The sequence below is a fragment of the Dromiciops gliroides genome, chromosome 4 (assembly GCF_019393635.1).
Source record: "Dromiciops gliroides isolate mDroGli1 chromosome 4, mDroGli1.pri, whole genome shotgun sequence".
Taxonomy (NCBI): Eukaryota; Metazoa; Chordata; class Mammalia; order Microbiotheria; family Microbiotheriidae; genus Dromiciops; species Dromiciops gliroides.
The window spans coordinates 256115487-256137001 of NC_057864.1; the positions used below are offsets into that span (position 1 = coordinate 256115487).

The 21515-nt window shown below is 48.8% G+C and overlaps 1 protein-coding gene across 3 annotated transcripts in view; it reads left to right on the forward strand.

Moving 5' to 3' along the window:
- Positions 1–793: 793 nt before the first annotated feature.
- Positions 794–21515, forward strand: part of LOC122755399 (H-2 class II histocompatibility antigen, E-S beta chain-like) — a 128609-nt gene continuing 107887 nt past the window's right edge. Inside the window, exons 1-6 of one of the 3 annotated variants that reach the window (XM_044003784.1) lie at positions 794–987; positions 14892–15161; positions 16923–17204; positions 17668–17778; positions 18243–18266; positions 18437–19126. In XM_044003784.1, coding sequence (XP_043859719.1) covers positions 888–987; positions 14892–15161; positions 16923–17204; positions 17668–17778; positions 18243–18266; positions 18437–18450 — 801 coding nt within the window. In that variant the 5' untranslated portion in view covers positions 794–887 and the 3' untranslated portion in view covers positions 18451–19126. Of the gene's footprint in view, positions 988–14300; positions 14444–14757; positions 15162–16922; positions 17205–17667; positions 17779–18242; positions 18267–18436; positions 19127–21515 lie in introns of those variants that run through there. The other 2 variants (XM_044003783.1, XM_044003786.1) reach the window with 2 other exon arrangements.

Sequence of the window (21515 nt, forward strand, 5' to 3'; positions counted from 1 at the left end):
CATACCCATTAGATTGGATAATAGCACAGCAGAAGAAAATGAGACATTAATACACTCTTGGTAAAGTTGTAAACTGATTCAAACATTCTGTTTTTTTTTGTTTGTTTGTTATTTTTGTTTTTTTTTTCAGGGTAATGGGGGTTAAGTGACTTGCCCATGGTCACATAGCTAGTAAGTGTCAAGTGTCTGAGGCTGGATTTGAACTCAGGTCCTCCTGAATCCAGGGCTGGTACCCTATCCACTGTACCACCTAGCTGCCCCATGTCCATTTTCTTTCACAACCTGACTAATGTGGAAATATTTTGCATGAGTATACATGTATAACTTATATTGAATTGCTCAAGTTCTTAAAGGAGGGGTGGGGAGAAAGAATTTGGAACACAAAGTTTTAAAAATCGATGTTAAAATTTGTTTTTACAAGTAATTTGGGGAAAAAATAAAATTCTAAATATAAATACAAAAAACCCTTGTCCATCTTCCCTTTTTAAAATTATTTGAATATTTGCTCTCCAGTTTTATGGGACCCACTACAATAGTGAAGACTTTCACTGATCTACACAGCTCAGCTTCAGCACCCTGACTGTTGGCTATTGTAATAGCCCTTTCCTTCCCTGAGATGCTATGATTTCTGTAAACTTTTTTTTTTCACCAGAAAAACTTTCAAGTATTAGAACAGACCTTGCAAAAGGAACCTCTGCCTGGGAACTAATGATGCACTTCATCCTTAATGCTAATTGGCTCTCTCATCTCTCTGGTTGCCCAATGCTGGAGCAGACCAGAGAGTCTAAATTCTTAGTCTGGTAGATGCAGGGGGGAGTTCTCATTAAGTGAGGGCCATCCTGGCTGTTATCTCCCTCTGTGTCCTTTATCCTCCCCTTGTCTCCACGATGGTGTGTGTCTGGCTCCCCAAGTGCGTCTGGATAGAAGTTCTGGCTGTGACGCTGCTGGTGCTGAATTCCCAGGTGGCTGCAGGCAGACAGGTCCCAAGTAAGTACAGAACAGCAGCTCCCCAGAGAGCCCAGGTGGGGGCCCAAGGGGAGCACTCTCCTCTCTAGGCCCAGACCAAGGGAAGGGCTTGGGACAGGATGGTCCTCAGAGCAATGGACAGCAGGTGAAAATGGTTGTCAGGCTCTTCTTCCAATCAACTTTTCCTTTGGCCCTCTCTTCCTTTCCCCCTTTTCCTCAGGGTTCAGGGACTTTGTGCAGCCCCTCTGTGAGAGGTGAGGGCTCCAGGCAGTGTATCAATAATGTTATGGAGCACCTACTGTCTACTAACCCTGTGCTAATTACTGCTAAGGACAGAAAGAAAGGCAAAGGACAGATGCTAGTCTCAACTCACAGTCTAAAGGGGGAGACAATACACAAACACCTCTGTACAAACAAGACATATCCAGGGTAAACTGGACATAATCGGGAGAGGGAAGGCACTGGCATTAAGGGGGTCGGGAAAGGCTTCCTGTGGAAGCAGGGATTGGAACTGATGCTTGAAGTCAGCCAGGGAAGTCAGGAGGAGGCAGAGGTGAGGAGGGAGAGTGTCCTCAGCCTGGGGACCAGCCAGGAGTGTCCAGAGTGGGGAGATGGAGAAAGTTATGGGAGGAAGAAAATGAAGGTCAGTGTCACTGGATGGAAGAGGACTGGGGGCCTGGGAACATAAAGTATAAGAAGGCTGAAGAGATGGGAGGGTTTCATATTTGAGCCTGGAGCTGATAGGGAGTCACTGGAGTTGATTGGGGAGGGGGTGACATAGTCAGAGCTGCCAAGGTCTCCCACCCCCATCTAAACTTTTCTGTGCCATTAAGCATCTTCACAGAGTCTGCCCAAGTTGCTGGAGAGGTCTCAGTTTGGCCGTTCTTGGGGGAGGGAGGGGTGGACGTTCCTGGATTAATTTCCCAGGTAGGATTTCATGGCCATAAGTGAAGCTGCAGTGTGTGGGACCCCCTGGTTTTCACTGATAGCATCATGGTGGAGTAGGGGAAGGTCTCCCCCTACATCCCTTGGAGGCAGGTCAGAGGCAGATCCTGGGCTGGGGAGACCAAGGGCATTGACCCAGGCTGGCTCTTCTCCTATCTTCCTGATCCTTGTTAATGGGCTGAAAACAGAGGTGGGAGCCCCATGTTCCCCAGTCCCCACTGCCCTGGAGCAGGCCGGACTTGCACCCTCTACCCCCAGTCTGTCAGTGTCATCTCTGGTCTCCACACTGCTGCTGCTCTCTCTGAAGCCCCGGGCTGGATCAAGGGGCCTCTGCCATGACACAGCATGAGTGGGAGACCCTTTGTCCTGGGCAGGGAGGGAGCCCCCTGGGATGGGCCGCAGGCCTCTCCCAGCCAGTGTAAGTATTGTAGGGGAGCAGAGAAAAGCCCCTCTGGCATAATCTGTGTTATTTCCCCTGCAGCCTGGCCTGGCACCTGGCATGGCCAGTCACAGCCTCTTTGGGCTCCTCACCTGATCTGGATCCACCTTCTAGGAATCTGACCCACTTTTGAGCTTGGTCACCTGCACTGCCTCTGGGGGGAGAGTCTGCCATGTGTAACACCCATTCTCCAGGGTAGGGCAAGAGAGGAGGGGCCTTCTAGAGACAGCCTGTCAGGGCCTGAGCAAGGGAAACCCAAGGGCAGTGGGATCTCCCACTCCTAGCAGGGTGATGGCTGCTTAACCCAGCTGACATCTCCAGGAACACCCTGGTATCAGCCATGGGTGTATTGAGCAGGGGATGCCCCCTTGTGGACAATAATGCAAACTACACAATATTGAAGGAACCTCCCAGCCAGTAGATAGACAAACCACTAACTATGGGCCAGGCACTGTGGTAACTGAGGGGCATACAAAGAGAGGTAAAAGCCCGTGGGGAGGAAAACATGAAAACACCTGTGTACAAACAAGTGATGTTGAGGATAATTTGGAAATACCCCACAGAGGGAAGGCACTAGGGATGAGGGAGAATGGGAAAGTCTTCCTGTAGAAGAGATTTTAACTAAAGGAAATCAGGAGGCAGGGAGGGGGAGGGAGAGTGTTCCAGACATGGGGGACAACAAGGGAAACTGCTCAGAGCTGGGAGATGGAGCATCTAGTAGGAGGGACAGCAGGGAGCCAGTGTCTCTGCAGAGTACATGGGTGGGGGAGGGGCAATCAGGGGTAAGAAGGCTGAAAGGTAGGAGGGGCCGGGTTGTGAGGGGCTTTGATGGCCAAAAGGGATTTTTGTATTTGATGCTGGAGGTGATAGGGAGCCACAGGAGGTTATTGAGTAGGTGGGTGACATGGTCAGATCTGTGTTTTAGGAAGACTCATTTGACAGAGAGAGAGTAGAGGCAGGCTGACCCACCAGGAGGTTATTAAAATAGTGCAGATAGAAGGTAATGAAGGCCTGCATCAGGGCCATCGCCGGGTCAGAGAAGAAAAGGGGATTATTCAAGATGCTACAGAGGTAAAATTGTCAGGTTTTGGCAACAGATTCAATGTGGGTGATGACGGTGCGGATGCCTCCAGGGCTGTGAGCCCAGGTGACTGGGAGGATGGTGGTGCCTCACCAGTAACAGGAGAGAATCCACATCTGGGGGAGAATGACCACAGAAAAGGGCAAGCACAGGGAGGCACCAAGGGATTGTCACTAGACTTTGGCTTAGGCTGAGATGTCATGGGGGCAACAGTGGAAAAGAAGGCTAGAAAGGGCAATGGATCAGAGGTGGAGAAGTCCTTGGTTTCTGGGCTAACAGAGTTGTTCTTTATCTAATGGCAATGGAGAGTTGTGGGGTGAGCTGGGGGCTGTGGACAGGAGACAGCTGGGGGCTGTGTTAAAGCACAGAGACCAGAGAGGAGGCCAGTGCAGATGCTGAAGTTTGAACCCTCAAGCCTGGCCTCTGGGCTTGGCAGAGAGCCATGTTGTAGGCTGTGATCCTGGTAGGGAGGACTGAGCTTAGCAGGGCAGTCTGTAAAAAAAATTATTAGCTAACTAATCTAGTCTGAAAAATTATATAATTGGACTTATGAAAAATGATAAGTTTAGAAAAATTATAATTGGGTCATAAGTCCCATCAGGGTCTCCATTCAAATGTAAAAATATTTTAAATGACTAGGGCTAATTTGGGGGGACTAATCTGACTGGAGGACTAATCTGGGGACTTTTGACTCACTGGCTATCTGACTGCTATCATTTTAATATGGGCTGTTTATAAAGTTCTACCACGCTGCTCCATTTCCAAAATTGATAAGCAAAAGATTAAGAAGCCTCTTAACTAAATAATCAAAGCAGAGTTTATTTATGAGATACAATTTAAACATAAAAATACAGGGAAATAATATGTACAACCTGACTGCATTCCGGCACGTCTCTTTCCACCTGCTGCGCCTGGAACTTTTTTGGCCTCCTCCTCACAGAAAAGCCCCCTGCTCCGTATTGGCCTCCGTCCCTTCTTGCTCTTAGCTTTTTCTCCTTCCCCAGTCCTCTTAATCCCCTTTGTCCTTCTCTGTTCCATTCCTCTCAGGGTCTCTAGTCTCCGGAGTCCTCCTTAATCTTGTCAGCCCCCTCTCTGGTCTTCTAATCTTGTCAGCCCCCCTTGCTGCCTAACTCCCAGGTCAATATATCTTCTTTCTCTCCACTCAAATCTTCAATGCCCCTTGCTGTGTGCCCAGGGACCTCTGCACGGGCTATGCCAGAGGCTGGCCTGGACGAGTTCGGGATCTCTCAGATAGATTCGCTCAGGGCTTGATCCCCCAGCTGTCTGACCTGGCGTCTCAGCCCACTGGGCTTTTTGGTTCAGCTGAAACTGAGGGGGAGAGGCACCAGCCCCTTCCACACAGAAAAGCCTTGAGGGCCTAAGGCTTTCTAATCTCAGCCCAAAGGTAGGGTCCCCAAATCAAAATAAATTTCCACAAGTCAAAGGTATGGGGATGGACTCAGGGGTTATCAGCACAGCTCAAAGTGTCAGGGAAGCAAAGGGATGTGTCCAAGATTCAGAAGCACAATGTCAGGAATTTAGTAACATCAGGAGCCAAAAAGGGGAAATGTTAGAACACATTTTCCCACCTTTAGATCCTGATGTTGCCAAAAGGAAAGAGAAATGTCTAAGAAACCAGGAGGCTGAAGGTGTTTGATGCCAATCCCTTGGATTGGTGGCCACATTGGTGTCATTCTGAGCCCCAATGTCAGAAGTCAAGGTTCTCCCTTGCTCCCAATCCCTTTTTCTTCTCAAGGAGCTTTGCCTGTGGGTGATTCCCTCAAACTATCTCCTTATCTGCACAGAATCCCAGGATTTGCACCTTAGAGAGCACCCATACCACCTCTCTCATTTTACAGATGAGGAAACTGAGGCCCCCCAATTAGTGACTCAACCAAGGTGACACCAGTAATCAGCAGGGTAATGTAGCTAGTATGGAAAATGGCTATATTAGTGTGGGGGAGGATATTTGAGGAGTAAGAGGTTTTAAGTTGGGTGGTCATGGTGTAACTGTAAAAACTTGGGCAGAGAGGAGACACTGTAGAGGAAGAGTCAGGAAGGTTTTCTGACTTGTCTGTGGGAGCTGAGGGAAAGACAGAGCCCTGAGTCCCCAGTTGCTCCAGATTTCCTAGAGCTGGTGTGAGGCAGTGGATGTGCCATTAATACAAGTCTGGGAGTCAGGAGGAGGATTTGATTTCAGGGACAAGATGATGACTTCTACATGGTTAGTTTGAGGTGCTTGGGAACATGCAGGAGGAGATGTTTGGCAGGAGCTGGAAATGTAGGAAGGGAGACTATGAGGGAGGGTGGACCAAGGTCCAGATTCTGGAGGTGTCTGTAGAGAGGGAGAAATGAAGGGATAGAGACATCTGAGGGAGAGAGCAGAGAGAGAGGAGACAGAGGGAGGTGACTTGGGTCATGAATCTCTTTAGTGATTGAGAAGAGGAAGAGGAGGCAGCTCAGGAGGCAGGGAGGCAGTATTTGGGGAGGTGAGAAAAAAGGGAGGATGGGGAGGTGTCACAGAAGCCTAGGGAGGGGAGGATCTCAAGGAGGTGACCATCAGTGTCAAAGGCTGCAGGGACAGAAGGACGAGTTTGGAGGCAAAATTGTTGTAATTTGTGGAGGGAGGTAAAGGGGGCACCGCTGCCTCTGAGGCTTTAATGTCATCTTGCTTCCCACACCAACAGTTATGCCCTGGAGGATCTCCTGCTCTGGGGCCTGCTCTTTTGATTAGTGACTGAAGCCTCAGTGTTGTTATGGTTCAGACATGTCAGTCCCATTTGATTCTTTGTGATGCTATTTGGGTTTTCTCAGCAAAGATCCTGGAAAGGTTTGCTTTATTTTTTCTCTAGCTCATTTTACAGATGAGAAACTTGAGGCAAATGGGGTGAGTGACTTGATCAGGGTCACACAGCTAGTAAGTGTCTGAGGCCAGATTGGGACTCAGGTCTTCCCGATTCCAAACCCAGTGCTCTATCCACTGCACCACCTGGCTGCCCCCAACCCTGAGTACTATTTCAGAAAAGGTCCTGTCAGGCTTCACTTCATTCCCTTTTCTGCAGCAACTTCCTCCTCAACCCCACTGCCAACTTCTTCACAGAGATGTACCTACCCTCTCCTCACAGCTCCTTCTCCTCCCACCCAAAAGGACAACCTGTATCCAAGAACTGTGACAAAATCTACTTTTCCTGGATGAGCTCTGTCTATCTACTCCCCTGTGGCCCCACTCACCACCTTTAGCTCAAAGTGTCCCTCCTGGGCCACCTCTGCCCTATGAATATTCTTTCTCCATTTAGAATGCCTGCTCCTTTAAAGAGGAGTCTCTTTATTTTTGTACTTGTATTCCCAATGCTTAGCACATAGTTATCAATTAGTGTTTTTTTCATTCATTCATTCAAGAGTATTGTTATAAACTTATATTACTGAGCGTTAAGTAAGAGGACTTTTGGATCCAGATGACTACTTAGAGAGATGTGTCTATAAAAGGAAACAGAAAAATAGGATATAATCTAATGAGGGATGGAGAATCAAGTGAAGGACAGTTCCATGCATTGAATACTTGTGTATATTTCAGCAGTCCCACTCAACTGGATCTATGACCTCATTGATTCCAAAGTTCCTTTCCAGGTGCAGATCTCAACCCATCCATGGCTGCCCATTCCATGTGACTCTTGTCCACACTCTCCCACAAACTTCCATATGGAGTCCACCCAAGTTCATAGCAGTCATCCTTACTCTCTCCTGACACTGGGAGGGTATCTGTGGCTCCCCACTCTTTGTCCATCCGTCATCCATTTTTCTTTGTATGCATGCAGCCCCTTTGTCTTCTTATCATGCATTTCCTCAAAGATGTCTTTGATCCCCTTTCCCTATTTGGAATGTTTATATATTTCAACATGCTTACACCCACCATATGCCTTGACAGTGCCTTTTCTGTGAAGCTTAATTCTTCAGAGGCAGTGGTTATCCACATCATACTGACCTATCACAATATCAGGAGAATGTTAGTACTGAAAAGGTGAGCCTTTGCTTTCATGAAAAGCCTCCTGACTGAAATCCAAACCATTCTTCTCCTTCTGATTGGCTTTGTCCCCAACTCATCCCTAATACCCCAGACAGACATACTGATGGACAAGCTCCATAGAATGTCCATCCAAGTGGATGCTGAAATCTGTGAAACAGAGACTCTTCATTCACTTGGTCTTTCCCAGGTGCATGAATAGGCCAAACTCCTCTGAGTGCTTACAGGTCTCTTCTAGAAGGTTCTCCAATGTTCTAGGTCTTCTTGGAGTCAACACAGTGTCATCCACAAGGAAAAATTTCTAGGGAACCTCCCTGTCCATTGGGAATTCTTCTTTGGCCTAGACTTTTTGCTGGATCTCCTCCATCACCATGGCCAATATCTTTGGCAAATAGGCAGTTCAGGGATTTCTCTCTCAAGGATAGAGCAACCACCTAGCACTTGGACCCTAACAACACAGTCCTGGATGTGCTCAACATGGAGGTCAACATGACTGCAAAGAGAACAAAGACAGGAAAAGCAGCCAGATTCCCAAGTGTTTGTAGAAGAGATTTATGCTAGAAATGACACAAGTGTGAGGGTATGAAGGGACCAGTATTCAAGGGATCTGAAGGAGGGAAAGAGACTGGAAATGCTTGGACCTTACTGAGAGCAAAAGCAATGGTGACTGAGAGAATATCACTAACCACTGAATTAGTGCCCATTCTTTCATCTCTTAAAAATCTTTATGAGAGTCATCTATATCTGAACTGAGTTTCTTTGATCAGAGTATTGGAAGGGAACAAACAGGTTTTCACAAGAGGCATTCACCAACGGACCACATCTTTATCATTTAAAAATAAGTTTTATAGAATATAAGGTCCCCTCATGCTTATTGGTTGTTAATTACAAGAAAATCTTTGATTTCATAATCATTCAAAATTCCCTGAAAGATAGAAAAACCAGAAATAACCTTATTTAATGCTGCTCTGATCATAAACACCCAGGGACACAGAAGAAGATTAATAGTCATATTATTAATTTACACTTATATGGAAAAGAGAAGAGCCTTACAATCAATTCAAGAAAGTCTGAAAAGGATGAAAAATGCCCATTGTTCAAATGATGACATTCTAATTAGTGCATCCCTGTGCATATTTGGAGGAGGCTCTGCAGGTGGATAACGAATTGGGCCCAGAATTGAAAAGGAGCCATGGAATTGGTTAGATTGCCTTTGGGAACTCCCAGTTCAGACACATTTTTAGCCCAAATGTTTTCTCTGCTTTAGAATCTGGGAATACTACAGCCCTTGGGTGTCAAGGTTTTATATGCACTTATTAGTTGTAACCTTATTCCTGTTATAACCCATTCTAACAAGTAATAGTAAGAAAGATCATGGAGGAAATGCCTGATTGGAAAGAAAGATGGATGGGTCCTCTTGGTAACCTCAGAATGTCCAAATGTGGGGCTGGGCCTTCTATAGAGGATCTATGGGAAAATCACCCAAGGAGCCAGTGTGGGCGGGCTATGCTCTGTGTTGACAGAGGGAAGACCCACTGGGAGGAGGTCAGAGATGCATCAGAGAATCCAAGTCACTTATGCTGACACAGGCTCTGTTGTTACAAAGTGCTTCCCATACACAGTCCTCTCTGATCCTCACCACAAGTCTATGAAGCAGGTGCTGCCCCTGTTATTGACTCCATTTTGCAGATGAAGAAATTGGTTCAGAGAGAAGTGACTAGTACAAGGCCTCAGAGAGAGTCAGCAGCACAGCTGGGATTGGAAACCCTGGGTTTTGCCTGCAGTGACAGTGTGGTCCAGTGGAAAAGAGGTCAGGAATCTTGGGTTCAAGGCTTGATCCCTTCTTTACTAGGTCAGTGACCTTGGGCAAGTCACATCACTCTTCTGGGCCTCAGCATCCTCATCTGTAAAACAAGGAGGTGGAGCTAGATGGCTGCTAGCTTTCCTTCCAGCTCTGCATCTAGGATCTGAGTATTATAAAATTGGTGGGTTTTCCCCACTCTCCCACAAAGAAACACACCCTCCCAACTCCTCAACTCTCTCTCTCTCTGAGGAGCTCATTCTCCCTTCAAGGCTCAGCCTGTGATCACTTCCTGCAAGAGACCTTTCAAAACCAGGAAAAATCCACTTGAGATAACACTGTGAGTTCCTCTTATGTTTTGGTGGAGCTAGGAGGGTTAAGTGACTTATCCAGGGTCACACAGCTGGTAAGTGTCATGTGTCTGAGGCTGGATTTGAACTCAGGTCCTCCTGAATCCAGGGGTGGTGCTTTATCCACTGTGCTGTGAGTTCCTCTTACATGCTTTTGGTTCTTTCAAGTTCCTGTTAAATTTAACATGAGAGGATCCAAATTGCCTTGCTTGTCTCTGATCCTTTTTGCAATTTATTTTGCTCTTTTCTCTGTATTTTAAAAACTTTTCACTTATGCTCTTTTCTTTTTCGTTTTTTTTGGGGGGGTGAGGCAATTGGGGTTAAGTGACTTGCCCAGGGTCACACAACTAGTAAGTGTCAAGTATCTGAGGATGGATTTGAACTCAGATCCTCCTGACTCCAGGGCTGGTTCTCTATCCACTGCGCCACCTAGCTGCCCTTTTCTTCCTCATTTTGCATCACTATCACTACCCATCAGTCACCCAGCCCCAAACCAAACCTTCCCCACCCCCTCAATTAGAAGCCTTTGGCCTGAGACTGAAATGTCTGTATCATCCCCCACCTCGGGTCCATCAGCTCTTTGCCAAGAGATGGGAAGCACTTCAGCCTGTGTGTCCTGAAGCCTGGATGGGTCATTGCACTGAGCTGAGGTCTGACCTCTGTCCTTGAGGTTATTGTTGTCAGTGTGGGAGTGTGGGAGTCTCCTTGCTCTGCTCCCTTCCCTCTGCCTTAGTTCAGACGATGTTCTCTGGGATTCAATGGATCTATGCCTTTCTTCACTGCTTACAGCCCAAGGACACACTTTTACTCTCAGCACAGAATTTGCTCAGTCATTTCTCAAGAGGAGGCACCCACTTTGTCTCCAGGTCTCTGCTATAGCAAAAAGTGCTGCTGGTGTGTACACACACATATCTCACCTCTGTGTACATGTTATATCTAATATATGTATGTGTATATGTGCAAATATGGATGTCTGTGCATCTCACCTGTGTGTCTTCTCTCTTAGACTTCCTTTGCAGTATATGCCTTGTACTCCTATTTCTGGGTCAATGAAGGATTGTTTACCGACTTTGTTGGGTTGAATTACAATTTTTTCCTATCTTTTAAAAAATATATTTTCAATCTGCAAACATTCACCTTTTCTCCCTCCCAAACCCATACTCCTCCCTCTCCAACTGAGAGAAAATCCTCACCCCATATTAAAACACTTGTAGTGAAGCAAAACAAATATCTTCATTGGCCATTTTGAAAAACAAATTCTGATGCTGCATTCTGAGTCCTCTTGGTCAGGAAGTGGGCAGCCTGTCTCACCCTTGGTCCTCTGGAATCATGGTTGGTTATTGTGGTGATCAGAGTTTCCAAGTCTTTCAAAGTTGTTTATCTTTACCATATTGTGGTTATCATATAAATTGTTTTCCTACAGAATTCCTACAGAGAAAGCCAGATGGGAGCAGACTCTGCTTTGTAAGATACTTCACTGGACCTTAGCTAGATGATGTTACACCCAAGCCATTGCCCTGCACACTTTTCCTTCCTTTCTCAGTCAGACTCCTACAAACAGTGTCTGCACACACAGTCTCCTCTCCTCCTCTCCCTCACTTCTCAGTCCTGGGCAGTCCTGCTTCCCCCCTCATTAGCCAATGGAGACTGCTCTCCCCAAAGTCACCAAGGATCCAGCCTCAATGGCCAAAGCTGATGGCCTTTTCCCAGGCTTCATCCTTCCTGAACTTCCTGCTGAACTGGACACTGTCAGCCCCATTCCCTCCTGGGTATTCTCTCCCCTCTGGGGGTTTGTGCCTCTGCTGTCTCTGGGTTCTCCCCTTCCCTGTCTGATCCCACTTTCTCAGTCCCCTTTGCAGGCTTATCATCCACATCTTGTCCCCTAATGGGGGTGTTTGCTAAGGCTCTGCCCTGGGCCCTCTTGTCTCCTCTCTGTGACCTCATCAGCTCCCACAGAGTGAATTCCCATCTCTGCTCACGTGACTCCTGCATCTGTGTTTCCTGCCCCAGCCTCTGTCCAGCATCCCCTGTTGCCTCCTGGATGTTTCAGGCCTGAATCTCTAAGCTCCCTTAAACACAACACTTCCCAAACCGGACTCACTGCTTTGCCCCAAACCCAGGCCTCTTTCAGACTTTCCTCTTCCCAATGAACCTAATACAATTCTTCCAGTCTCATGGTTCATGACCTTGGATTTATCTCCACCTCCTCCCTCTGCTCCCCCCCATCCCCTGGTCACAGCCATAACATCCCTTCCCTGTGACAAGTGAAAGATGAAATGACCCAGGAAACAAAGGTTGGAGCTTCTGACCCCATCGATTTATGAAGCAAAGGCTGCCCATTACCCCACAATCCAGGACCAGACCTCCTCGGCTTAGGGCCAGACCCTGAATGCAGGGGCAGCGGACATTTATACTTTAAAAGCAATTAATCAGGGGCGGCTAGGTGGCGCAGTGGATAAAGAACCAGCCTTGGATTCAGGAGTACCTGAGTTCAAATCTGGCCTCAGACACTTGACTTACTAGCTGTGTGACCCTGGGCAAATCACTTAACCCCCATTGCCCAGCAAAAAAAAAAAAAGCAATTAATCAAATAAGGCCAATGAATGAAAAGGAGACTGTCCAACGTGAGGTAATCTGATTTCTAATTGGAGGGAAGATTAGGGACTTTCCAGGTTGGGAGGGGAGAGCAAACAGGTGCAATTCCCTGAAATCAGAAGAGCGGTGTTCCACCCCCCCACCCCCAAACCCCCCTTGACTCCAAGTGTCTGTGAACAATCAAAAGAACATGGAAACCATAACGGATTGCTCTGCAGGGGGCCAGTTTTCAGATCAGCACTGGGGGCTGCTGGGGATGTACAAGTGTGAGAAAACTCCCTGCCTCAGTCCTGGGATCAGCCCAGGTTTCTGACCAGCAGAACCTCAGGCCCTAGTTAAGGGTCTCTAAGCCCCAGGGAGAGGTGGTCCAGCTCCCCAGCCATGCAGGGCCAGGTTCAAACAAGGAAATAAGGTTTGCTCCCAATTCTCACAGTTGAATAAAGTTTTCTCACAAGACAGAAGTTGGAGCAGACCCATAACTGCAGAGGGAACTGAAGCAGCTCCAGAACTGAGTCACAAGAGGGCGTCAGTGTGGTTCCCTCAATCCCCACAATTAAACACTTGCTCAGCTAATCTCCACAATTTCCTCCTCCACACACCCCCCTTTCTCTGTGCTCATGTGGCCTCCATAGGAGCAGAGCCTCTTCCCTCTCACCCAGATTACTAGGATGGCCCCCAATTGTCTCCCTTCCGTCCAGACCATCTTTTATACCTTAAACGTGTGCTTTTCCTTAAGGACAAATCTGACTGAGTCACTGCTCTCCTCAAGAGACATCAGTGGGCAGCTAGGTGGTGCAGTGGATAGAGCACCAGCCCTGGATTCAGGAGGACCCGAGTTCAAATTCAGCCTCACACACTTGACTCTTATTAACTGTGTGACCCTGGGCAAGTCACTTAATCCCAATTGCCTCACAAAAAAGAAAAAAAGAAAAAAAAAGAGACAGCAGTGGCTCCCTAGTGCTTCTGGGATACATTATAACTTCCTATGTTTATTCCTTCACAGCCTGGCTCCTGTCTCATTGTATGATAACCCTCTTCCTGCACTCTGGGATCTGCCCAAACTGGCCCTTTCTTCACACCCTGCACCCCATTTCCCACCTCTTGGCCTTTGCCCCTGCCATCCCCCCATGCCTGGATTCCACTCCCTCCTTCCCTTTGCCTCATGCATCCTCTTTCCCTCCAAGGCCCAGCTCAAGTACCACTTTTTTCTTTTCTTTAATTCCTTTCTTTTTTTTTTTTTTTTTGGCGGGGCATTGAGGGTTAAGTGACTTGCCAGGATCACACAGCTAGTTAGTGTCCAGTGTCTGAAGTTTGATTTGAACTCAGGTCCTTGTGAATCCAGGGCTAGTGTTTTATCCACTGTGCCACCTAGCTGCCCTCAAGCACCACTTTCTAGGTGAAGCCTTTCCTGATCCCCCACATGCCAATGCCCATCACCCTCTACTTGTTTGTATTCATGCTTCCCATACTTTTGTGTGTACTTGTCACCCCTATTTGAATGTAAGGCTGGGACTGTTGCAATCTTTATGTTTGTATTCCCAACATCTGACATGGGGCCTGGTACACAGTAAGCACTTATTAAGTGCTTGTTGATTGACTGACCCTTTGGGGAAGCACAGCAGTGCACAGAGAAGGAAAGACAGTTAAGTAGAAAGAAAGCAAGGAATCCATGAACTGGGGTTTGGGGGAGGGGGGGGCAGAGGGCAGTCCAGGCCTGGAGGCTGTTCACAGGTGTGGAGGTGGGAGATGAAAGGCTAAGTTTGGGGAGCCACAAGGAGGCCAGTTTGAAATGTAAATTGTGTGTGAGAGGGAGATGCTGGAAAGGGTGGCAGGAGTCAGAATGGGGAGGGCTCTAAGGTTAGGGTTTGGAAATTCTCCAAGGGTCCATAGGAAGGCACCACAGGTTCTTGAGGAGGTGAGTGAAGTGGTCAGACTTGGACTTTCTAAGATTTATTTTGTCATTTGTGGGCTGGAGAGATGAGTGATATCAACCAGTCAGGAAGCCTCATAAGTGCTTACCCTGTACCAGGCCCTGTGCTGGGCACTGGGTTATATATAAAATCAGTCATTTCCTGCCCTGGAGCAGCTTTCATTCCAGGAGGAGGAGGATGTAGGACATGCCCAGGAGGGTGACCCAGGGAGGGGGCCCTGGACCAGCAGTTATAGGGATCCTGAGCAGAGCCAGACAGAGCCCAGAAGATCCCGAGGGTGACACCGATTGGATCATTGACCTCGATGAAAGAGGGTGTGGCCTCTAGGGTCATGGGAGTGTGGTGGGGTCTGTCCCCTGCCCGGATCTCTGCAGAGGGGCTGGGGAGGGGGATACAAAGGTGCACTGGAGGGAGGAGGATCAGAGAGTGGGTTTAATTTTTGGGTGAGAAGGACTTGGGGTGGTTGTTGGGTAACATTTCCTGGGAGTGTTTGCTCCAGGTTGGGTGTAGTTGAGAGGCAGCTATGACGCGGCAGTGAGTCTGAGAACTGAGAGTCTAGTCCTACCTCCATCGCATATCTGCGCTGTGTGACCTCGGAAAAGTCGCTTGACCTCTCTGGGCTAGACAGGGGCGAGACTGAGCATGCGCAGGAAGGGCAGCCGGATGTTGGCCGTGTTCTCCTCGGTCAGGCCCAGCCTGTGGTCAGCGATTGGAAGGCGGGGGTGTCCGTGCGGGCTGAGCCGCTCCTGGTTGTTTCCTCAGAGCACTTCACTGAGCAGGGTAAGGCTGAATGTCACTTTGAGAACGGGACGGAGCGCGTGCGGCTCGTGGAGAGACACGTGTACAACCGGGAGGAGTACGTGCGCTTCGACAGCGACGTCGGGGAGTTCGTGGCGGTGACGGAGCTGGGGCGGCCTGATGCTGAGTATTGGAACAGCCAGAAGGAGATCCTGGAGGACAGACGGGCCGCTGTGGACAATTACTGCAGGCACAACTACGAGATTCTTGATCGCTTCTTGGTGCCCCGGCGCGGTGAGTGAGCGCCCCCGGAGGGGAGGGAGGGACCCGGGGAGAGAGAGGAGGGAGCCGGAGAGGGGGCGGAGCAGGGAGGGAAGAGAAGGTTCTGGAAGGGAGAGCAGAGGGAGGGGCCAGAGGGGAGGGGAGGGGAGGAGGAGGAGGCTGTGATGGGAGGGGGCAGGTGGGGAGCAGAGAAGGGGGGGAACAGAAGCAGGTACAGGGACAGGGGCCCCCAGAGCAGGGGAGAGACAAGGGGGGAGGGGGATGGAAGGAGGGGGAGATGATGGATGGGAGAGAGGAGGGAGGGGACTAAGAGGGGAAGTGGAGGGAAGAGAGTTGGGGGAGGGGGAGAGATTGGGGCCAGAGGGGTCTGAAGGGGAAGGAGGAAGAATGGGGGATGGGAGGGGGATGCAGGGAGGAAGAAGGAGGGATGAGGAGAAGAGGGAGGAGGAGGAGAAGAGGGAGGGAAGCAGAGATGATGGGGAGGAATTAGGGGCAGAAACACTGGAGATGAGGGATGGAGAGGATGGGAGGGAAGAGAGGAGAAGAAAGGGGGAAATGAAGGGGGAGAAAGAGGGGGGGGACAGAGGGAGGGGGGAGGGGGGCTGGAGAGGGAGGGGGAGGAAGCTCTTCTACCAGCTGGGATTTGGGGGCCTGGAGTCCTTTCCCCTCAGTCAAATTCGGATGTTTTTACCCCCTCCAATTCTAACGGGGAAAAACTGCACTGGGAACAAGCCAAAACCCATCACCAACAAATAATGCACATTTATACAGGGCTACAATGGTTAATGGGTAGCTAGGTAGGACAGAGGGTAGAGTGCCAGGCCTAAAGTCAGCAAGACTCATCTTCCTGAGTTCAAATCTGGCCTCAGACACTTACTAGCTGTGTGACCCTGGGCAAGTCACTTCGCCCTGTTTGCCTCAGTTCCCTCATCTGTAAACTGAGCTGGAGAAGGAAATGGAAAACCACTCCAGTGTCTCTGTCAGGAAAGCCCAAATAGGGTCACAAAGAGTCAGACACAACTGAAAAATGACTGAACAGCAAAATGGTTATTATGGAATTCATTCCCCTAAGTCCTCAGTGCCCAGGTGCCATGAACCTTTTAAAATCTTAAATAAAACTTTTCCTTTTTTATCCCTGAAGCTAAGCTCAGCAGAGGCTTCCCATGCCCTGCTCCTTCCCATCTCCTCCATTCTCTCCCTCCCTCCCCCTCCCAGCCTTCTCTGGTGACACAAACTCCTACAACTGAGGCCTCATGACTGAACTTGTCTTTCTCCAGGCTCCCAGACATCTTTCTGCTTCTCCCAGGGCCCCTGGACTCTGGGTCAGGATGCTCAGGTTTCTCCTGGGCCTAGACATTCCCCACAAGCCCCTGAGTCAATATTCTTTCACTGTATCGATAACATCTCTTAATGTTTGAGCTCAGAGTCTTTCTGAAAACAGTTTATTATCCACACCTGTGACCTGCTTTTGGAAAGAATCCATTATAAAGAATCCACTTATAATGAGAAAACTTGCCTGCCCATTTCTTCCCCCATCCCTGAATCCTGCTGAGCTGGGGCTGGGGTCATTCTGCCCATGGACCCCTGGGGCTGCTTCCTGTTAGTTCAGATTTCTAGTCTTGGGGGAGCTTAAATGTCCCCAAGATGCCCATTTCAGGCTCTGGGGAGAAGGGGAGGCCTGAGCCTGGTGAGGGATCAGGTGACAGAGGTGGGGGCTGGACTAGGAAGACCTGCCCTGCCCCCCTCACTCAGGATCCTTCTTCTTTCTTCCAGTTGAGCCCGAGGTGACTGTGTATCCATCCAAGATGGCTCCCCTGGGACACCACAACCTGCTTGTCTGCTCTGTCACTGGTTTCTACCCTGGGGACATTGAGGTCAGGTGGCTCCTGAATGGGCAGGAGGAGACAGCTGGGGTTGTGTCCACAGGCCTGATCAGCAATGGAGACTGGACCTACCAGGTCCTGGTGATGCTGGAGATGACCCCCAGGCGTGGGGATGTCTACACCTGCCACGTGGAGCACTCCAGCCTGCAGAGACCTGTCACCTTGGACTGGAGTGAGCCAGAGCTCCCTCAGCCTCCAGTTGTCACCTTGCTCAGGACAGGGAGCCAGCTCTGAGACCCCCAGAGTGTGTCCAGTCCTGGGCTAATACAAACCCCATGTGGTGCTACCCCCCTTCCCCAGCATGGCCTCCAATGGCTGTGCTGAGCTAAGAGCTATGGAGACCTAGAAACTCATCAGGCTCCTCACTGGCCCCTGCCCTGGGAGCTGGCCTCCCTCTGGACTCAGTGACCAGCCTATAGGCCCTTCCCCTGGGGTGGGGGAGCTGGCTGTGAGACACATGGATGTCAGTGTCCCCTGATGAGCCTTCACTGGCTGAGCCCTGAAGGCCCTTTGCAGTCTGTCCCTTCCCTTCTTAGATAGGATTTAGCCCCTTCTCAGCTCCCCTCAGACCCGTCTGTCCCCCAGGGCTGGCTCCTGGAGGGAAAGTTTTGATCCTTGGTGTCTCTTGTCCCCAGAAGCACAGTCTGGATCTGCCCAGAGCAAGATGCTGAGTGGAGTCGGGGGCCTCGTGCTGGGGCTGATCTTCTTTGGGGTTGGCCTCGTTGTCCACAGGAGGAGTCAGAAAGGTGAGATACTCTGGGGAGGCCCTGAGGCCCCTCCCCTCCAGGGGAGGGAGGATGTTGGATGGTGCCAGAAATCTGGCCCCAGGTCAGGGGTGAAGGGCTGGGCTGGCTCTGGCTTCAGTTCTTTCTACCCTGGAACTTACACAAGGTGGTGAAGGGGCCAGATCGCAGGGCTCAGGGGTCTGAGGGAATCCCATATTCAATAGTAGAGACAGCCTGGGGAGGGGTGTCAGACTCCAGCCTTCAGTCCCTCCCCCTGCCATTTCCCTCCCCCCCCCCCCACTCCTACAGCTGTAGATGGATGGATAGAGCATTGATGAAGTGCTTCCTCTGTGGGGTCAGGTACTAGGCTAAGCACTGTTAGGAGCCCCCTGTCCCACAGTGCTCAGAGCCTTGGTGTCCTTTGCTTCTGTGACTCTGGGATTTACAAGTATTTGTACATCTGTCTCTCTTCCTTCCTTTCCCAGGAAATCGGGGTTCACAGCCAGCAGGTAAGATCCTTCTGCCCAGGTGGCATCAGGGTTCTCATAGCTACAGTCTCTGCCCAGTGGGGCCTGAAGCTTAGCAGAGACTTGGGGGCCCTTAGTGGGAAGAGGTGGCTCTACTTGTGGCTTCAGACCCAGATGTACACGCTCACCTGGGTGTTCTGTGTCCTCTGCAGGGCTCCTGAGCTGATCCCTGAGGCTGTGTTCCCTGGAGCTGCTGCCTTCCCCTCAGCCTCCCTCCCACATTTGGAAGCCCCTGCTTGTGCCCAGCTCTCCAGGATCTTAGCCCTGCTGACCCCTTCCCTGGAGGGGCTCCTTGCCTGTGCCTTGGGCTCTGTCTGGACTCTTTGGCATTTCCCAACAGAGCTTTAATGACCCACTCCTCCTTCCTATCTTCCTGCACCCGTGTTTTATCCATTTTTGTCTCCTGAGCCTTCACCCCAATAATTAGAAGAGTGAGAATCACCTGGTTCTTGGTGACAGGGAGACAAGGTTGGGGAGCAGAGGGATTTGTGTAACCTCTCAGTGTGTGAAAGGCCTCTAGAGGTGCAGATTGTGATCCATCCACACCTTTGCATCCACATGGCCTCTTGTCCAGGCCCCTCCATTACCCAGCCTGCTTGTGGCCTTCCTGTCTGCGTCCTGATATGATGTAGATGTCAATGGGCCTCCCAGGCTTCTTGCCCAGGAGTCCTTCCCTTTCCCCATGGGATGGGCCCTCCTCACTCTGGTCATTCCTCTCTCTGATGCCTTTGCTTCTGTCCCTTCTGCTCAGTTCTTCCTGGATGATCTATTGCTGTTGCCTGTGCTTGTCTATCATGGGCCTCTCTGTTGTATTTTTAAAAATTAAAGTTTTAGTAAAAACCTTTTGCATTTGCATCATATTCATTGCTTAATGTATACTCTACTCCCATTCGTCTTCCCTCATAACAAAATATTTATTTAAAAGTCCCCAAATAACCATCACATTACCCATGTCTGTCCAACACCATATGCAGCAATCCATGCCCATAGCATCTCTGCATCTGCCATGAAGAGTTTGTTTTCTCAACTCTGTGGCCAAGCTTGGTGACTATTAGTACATAATATTCAGCATCATTTGTTTTGTTTTGTTTTGTTTTTTTACTATTTTTATTTTGGATATGTTTCTTTCCTGATTGTGCTTAGAACATTCTGCATCACTTGATTTAAGTCTTCCCATGTTTTTCTGAATTTCTCATATCTCTTGTTTCTCCTGATGCAACAAAATTCCATGACCATCAGGTGCCACAATTTCCTTTGCCCTTTCTCAGTTGTTGGGCACTGATTTTTTTAATCATCAAAGTATTTTATTATTTTCTAGTTACATGTAGAGATAGTTTTCAACATTTTTTTTTGTGAGGCAATTGGGGTTAAGTGACTTTCCCAGGGTCACCCAGCTAGCAAGTCTCAAGTGTCTGAGGCCAGATTTGAACTCAGATCCTCCTGATTCCAGGGCCAGTGCTCTATCCACTGTGCCACCTAGCTGACCCTCAACATTTGTTTTTATAAGATTTCTAGTTCCAAATTTTTCTCCCTCCCTCCCTGCCTTCCTCCTGCCTCAAGACAGCAAGTAATATGATATAGTTTATATATGTTTAATCACATTAAACGTTTCTGCATTAGTCATGCTGTGAAAGAAAAATTAGAGCTAAAGGGAAAAACCTCAAAAAAGAAAAACAAACAAAAAAATAGAAATAGTGTGGTTCAATCCTACTGAGTTCAAATCCAGCCTCAGACACTTGACACTTACTAGTTATGTGACCCTGGGCAAGTCACTTAACCCTCATTGCCCCACACAAAAGATTCTAATTCATTGGAATGTTTATCTTTCTTATTTCCACTAATGAACATGTGGAAGGATACAAACATTTGTGTCTATTCTTACCATGTAGGCTGCCAAATTCTTTTATTTGGGCTGATATGAGTCATAACTGTGAAATCATCATTTTTGGGAACAAAGATCTCAGGAATTTAGGGGTACAAAGTAAAGAAGGAGAAAGCAATGAGTCACATAGAGAAGCAAGGATTGTTGGGAGCAGGTGCATCCCAAGGGAGGTCTCTTCAGTCTCACTGGACTTTGATGGTTCTGGAGGAGAGAGTGAGGCCTCACTTAAATCCAACTCACTCCCAAGTTAGGACATCTCTCTCTTGCTGTCATTGGTCCTCTTCAAAAATAAAGGAGCAACAAAAACAAGTACCTTGTGCAATTCCAAGGGAATTGTCTTCCTGCCATATACTTTGGTGAGAAAGGAATAGGCCCTGGGTTCAAGGACTTCCTTGCTTCCTTTGATCTATTTTCTAACAATCAATGCCTTTTGATTAGAAATCATTTGCCTTGAGCTGGAAGCGATCTCAGAGGCCATCTGGTCTAATCACTGTATGTTATAGATGAGGAGGGTGAGGCCCCATCAGATCAGTCACGTGAAATCTTTAAGCATCAGTTAAGTGCCTTCTATATGCCAGGCACTGTGTTAAGTGCTGAGGATACAAAAAAAGGCTGAAGTTGGTCCTGGCTTTGCAGGTGCTCACAGTCTAAAAACCAAACAGGATTTTGGGTTTTGTTCCTGTAGGTGACAGGGAGCCACTGGAGTCTACTGAATACAGTGGTCAAATCTGCACTTTAGGAAGGTCAGTGTGACAGCTGAGTAGAGAATGGCCTGGAGTGGGGAGAGACTGAGGCAGGGAGACCCCTCAGCAGCTGTTGCAGTAGTTCTGGCCTGAGGGGATGAAGGCCTGGGCTAGGATGATTGCAGGGTTAGAGGAGAGAAGTGGGCATGTGTGAGGGATGTTACCAAGGGAGACATGACAGGACTTGACATGATTGGATATGGGAGGTGATAGTGTATAGTCAGGGCTGACCAGGATGTGAGTCTGAGTGACTGATAGGATGCTGGTAACTTCCACAGCCCTAGGGGAGTGAGAGGGTGGGGTTGGAGGTGGGCAAAAGTAACAAGTTCAGTTTGTGACATGTTGACTTTAAGATATCTAGAGTACATCCAGTCTAGGGGTGTCCAATACACAGATTGGAGAATGGAGGTCAGGAAAGAGGTTAGGTTTGGACAAATAGGAAAGTCTTCAGTCTAGAGATGATGTATGATTCCATGGGAGGTGCTGAGATCATCAGGCTACATAACATGGAAGAAAAGAGGGCCCAGGACAGAGCCCAAGGTCACATGGGTAGTGGGTGTCAGAGGCTAGACTTGAACGTCTATGATTCCAGAGCCAGACATCTTT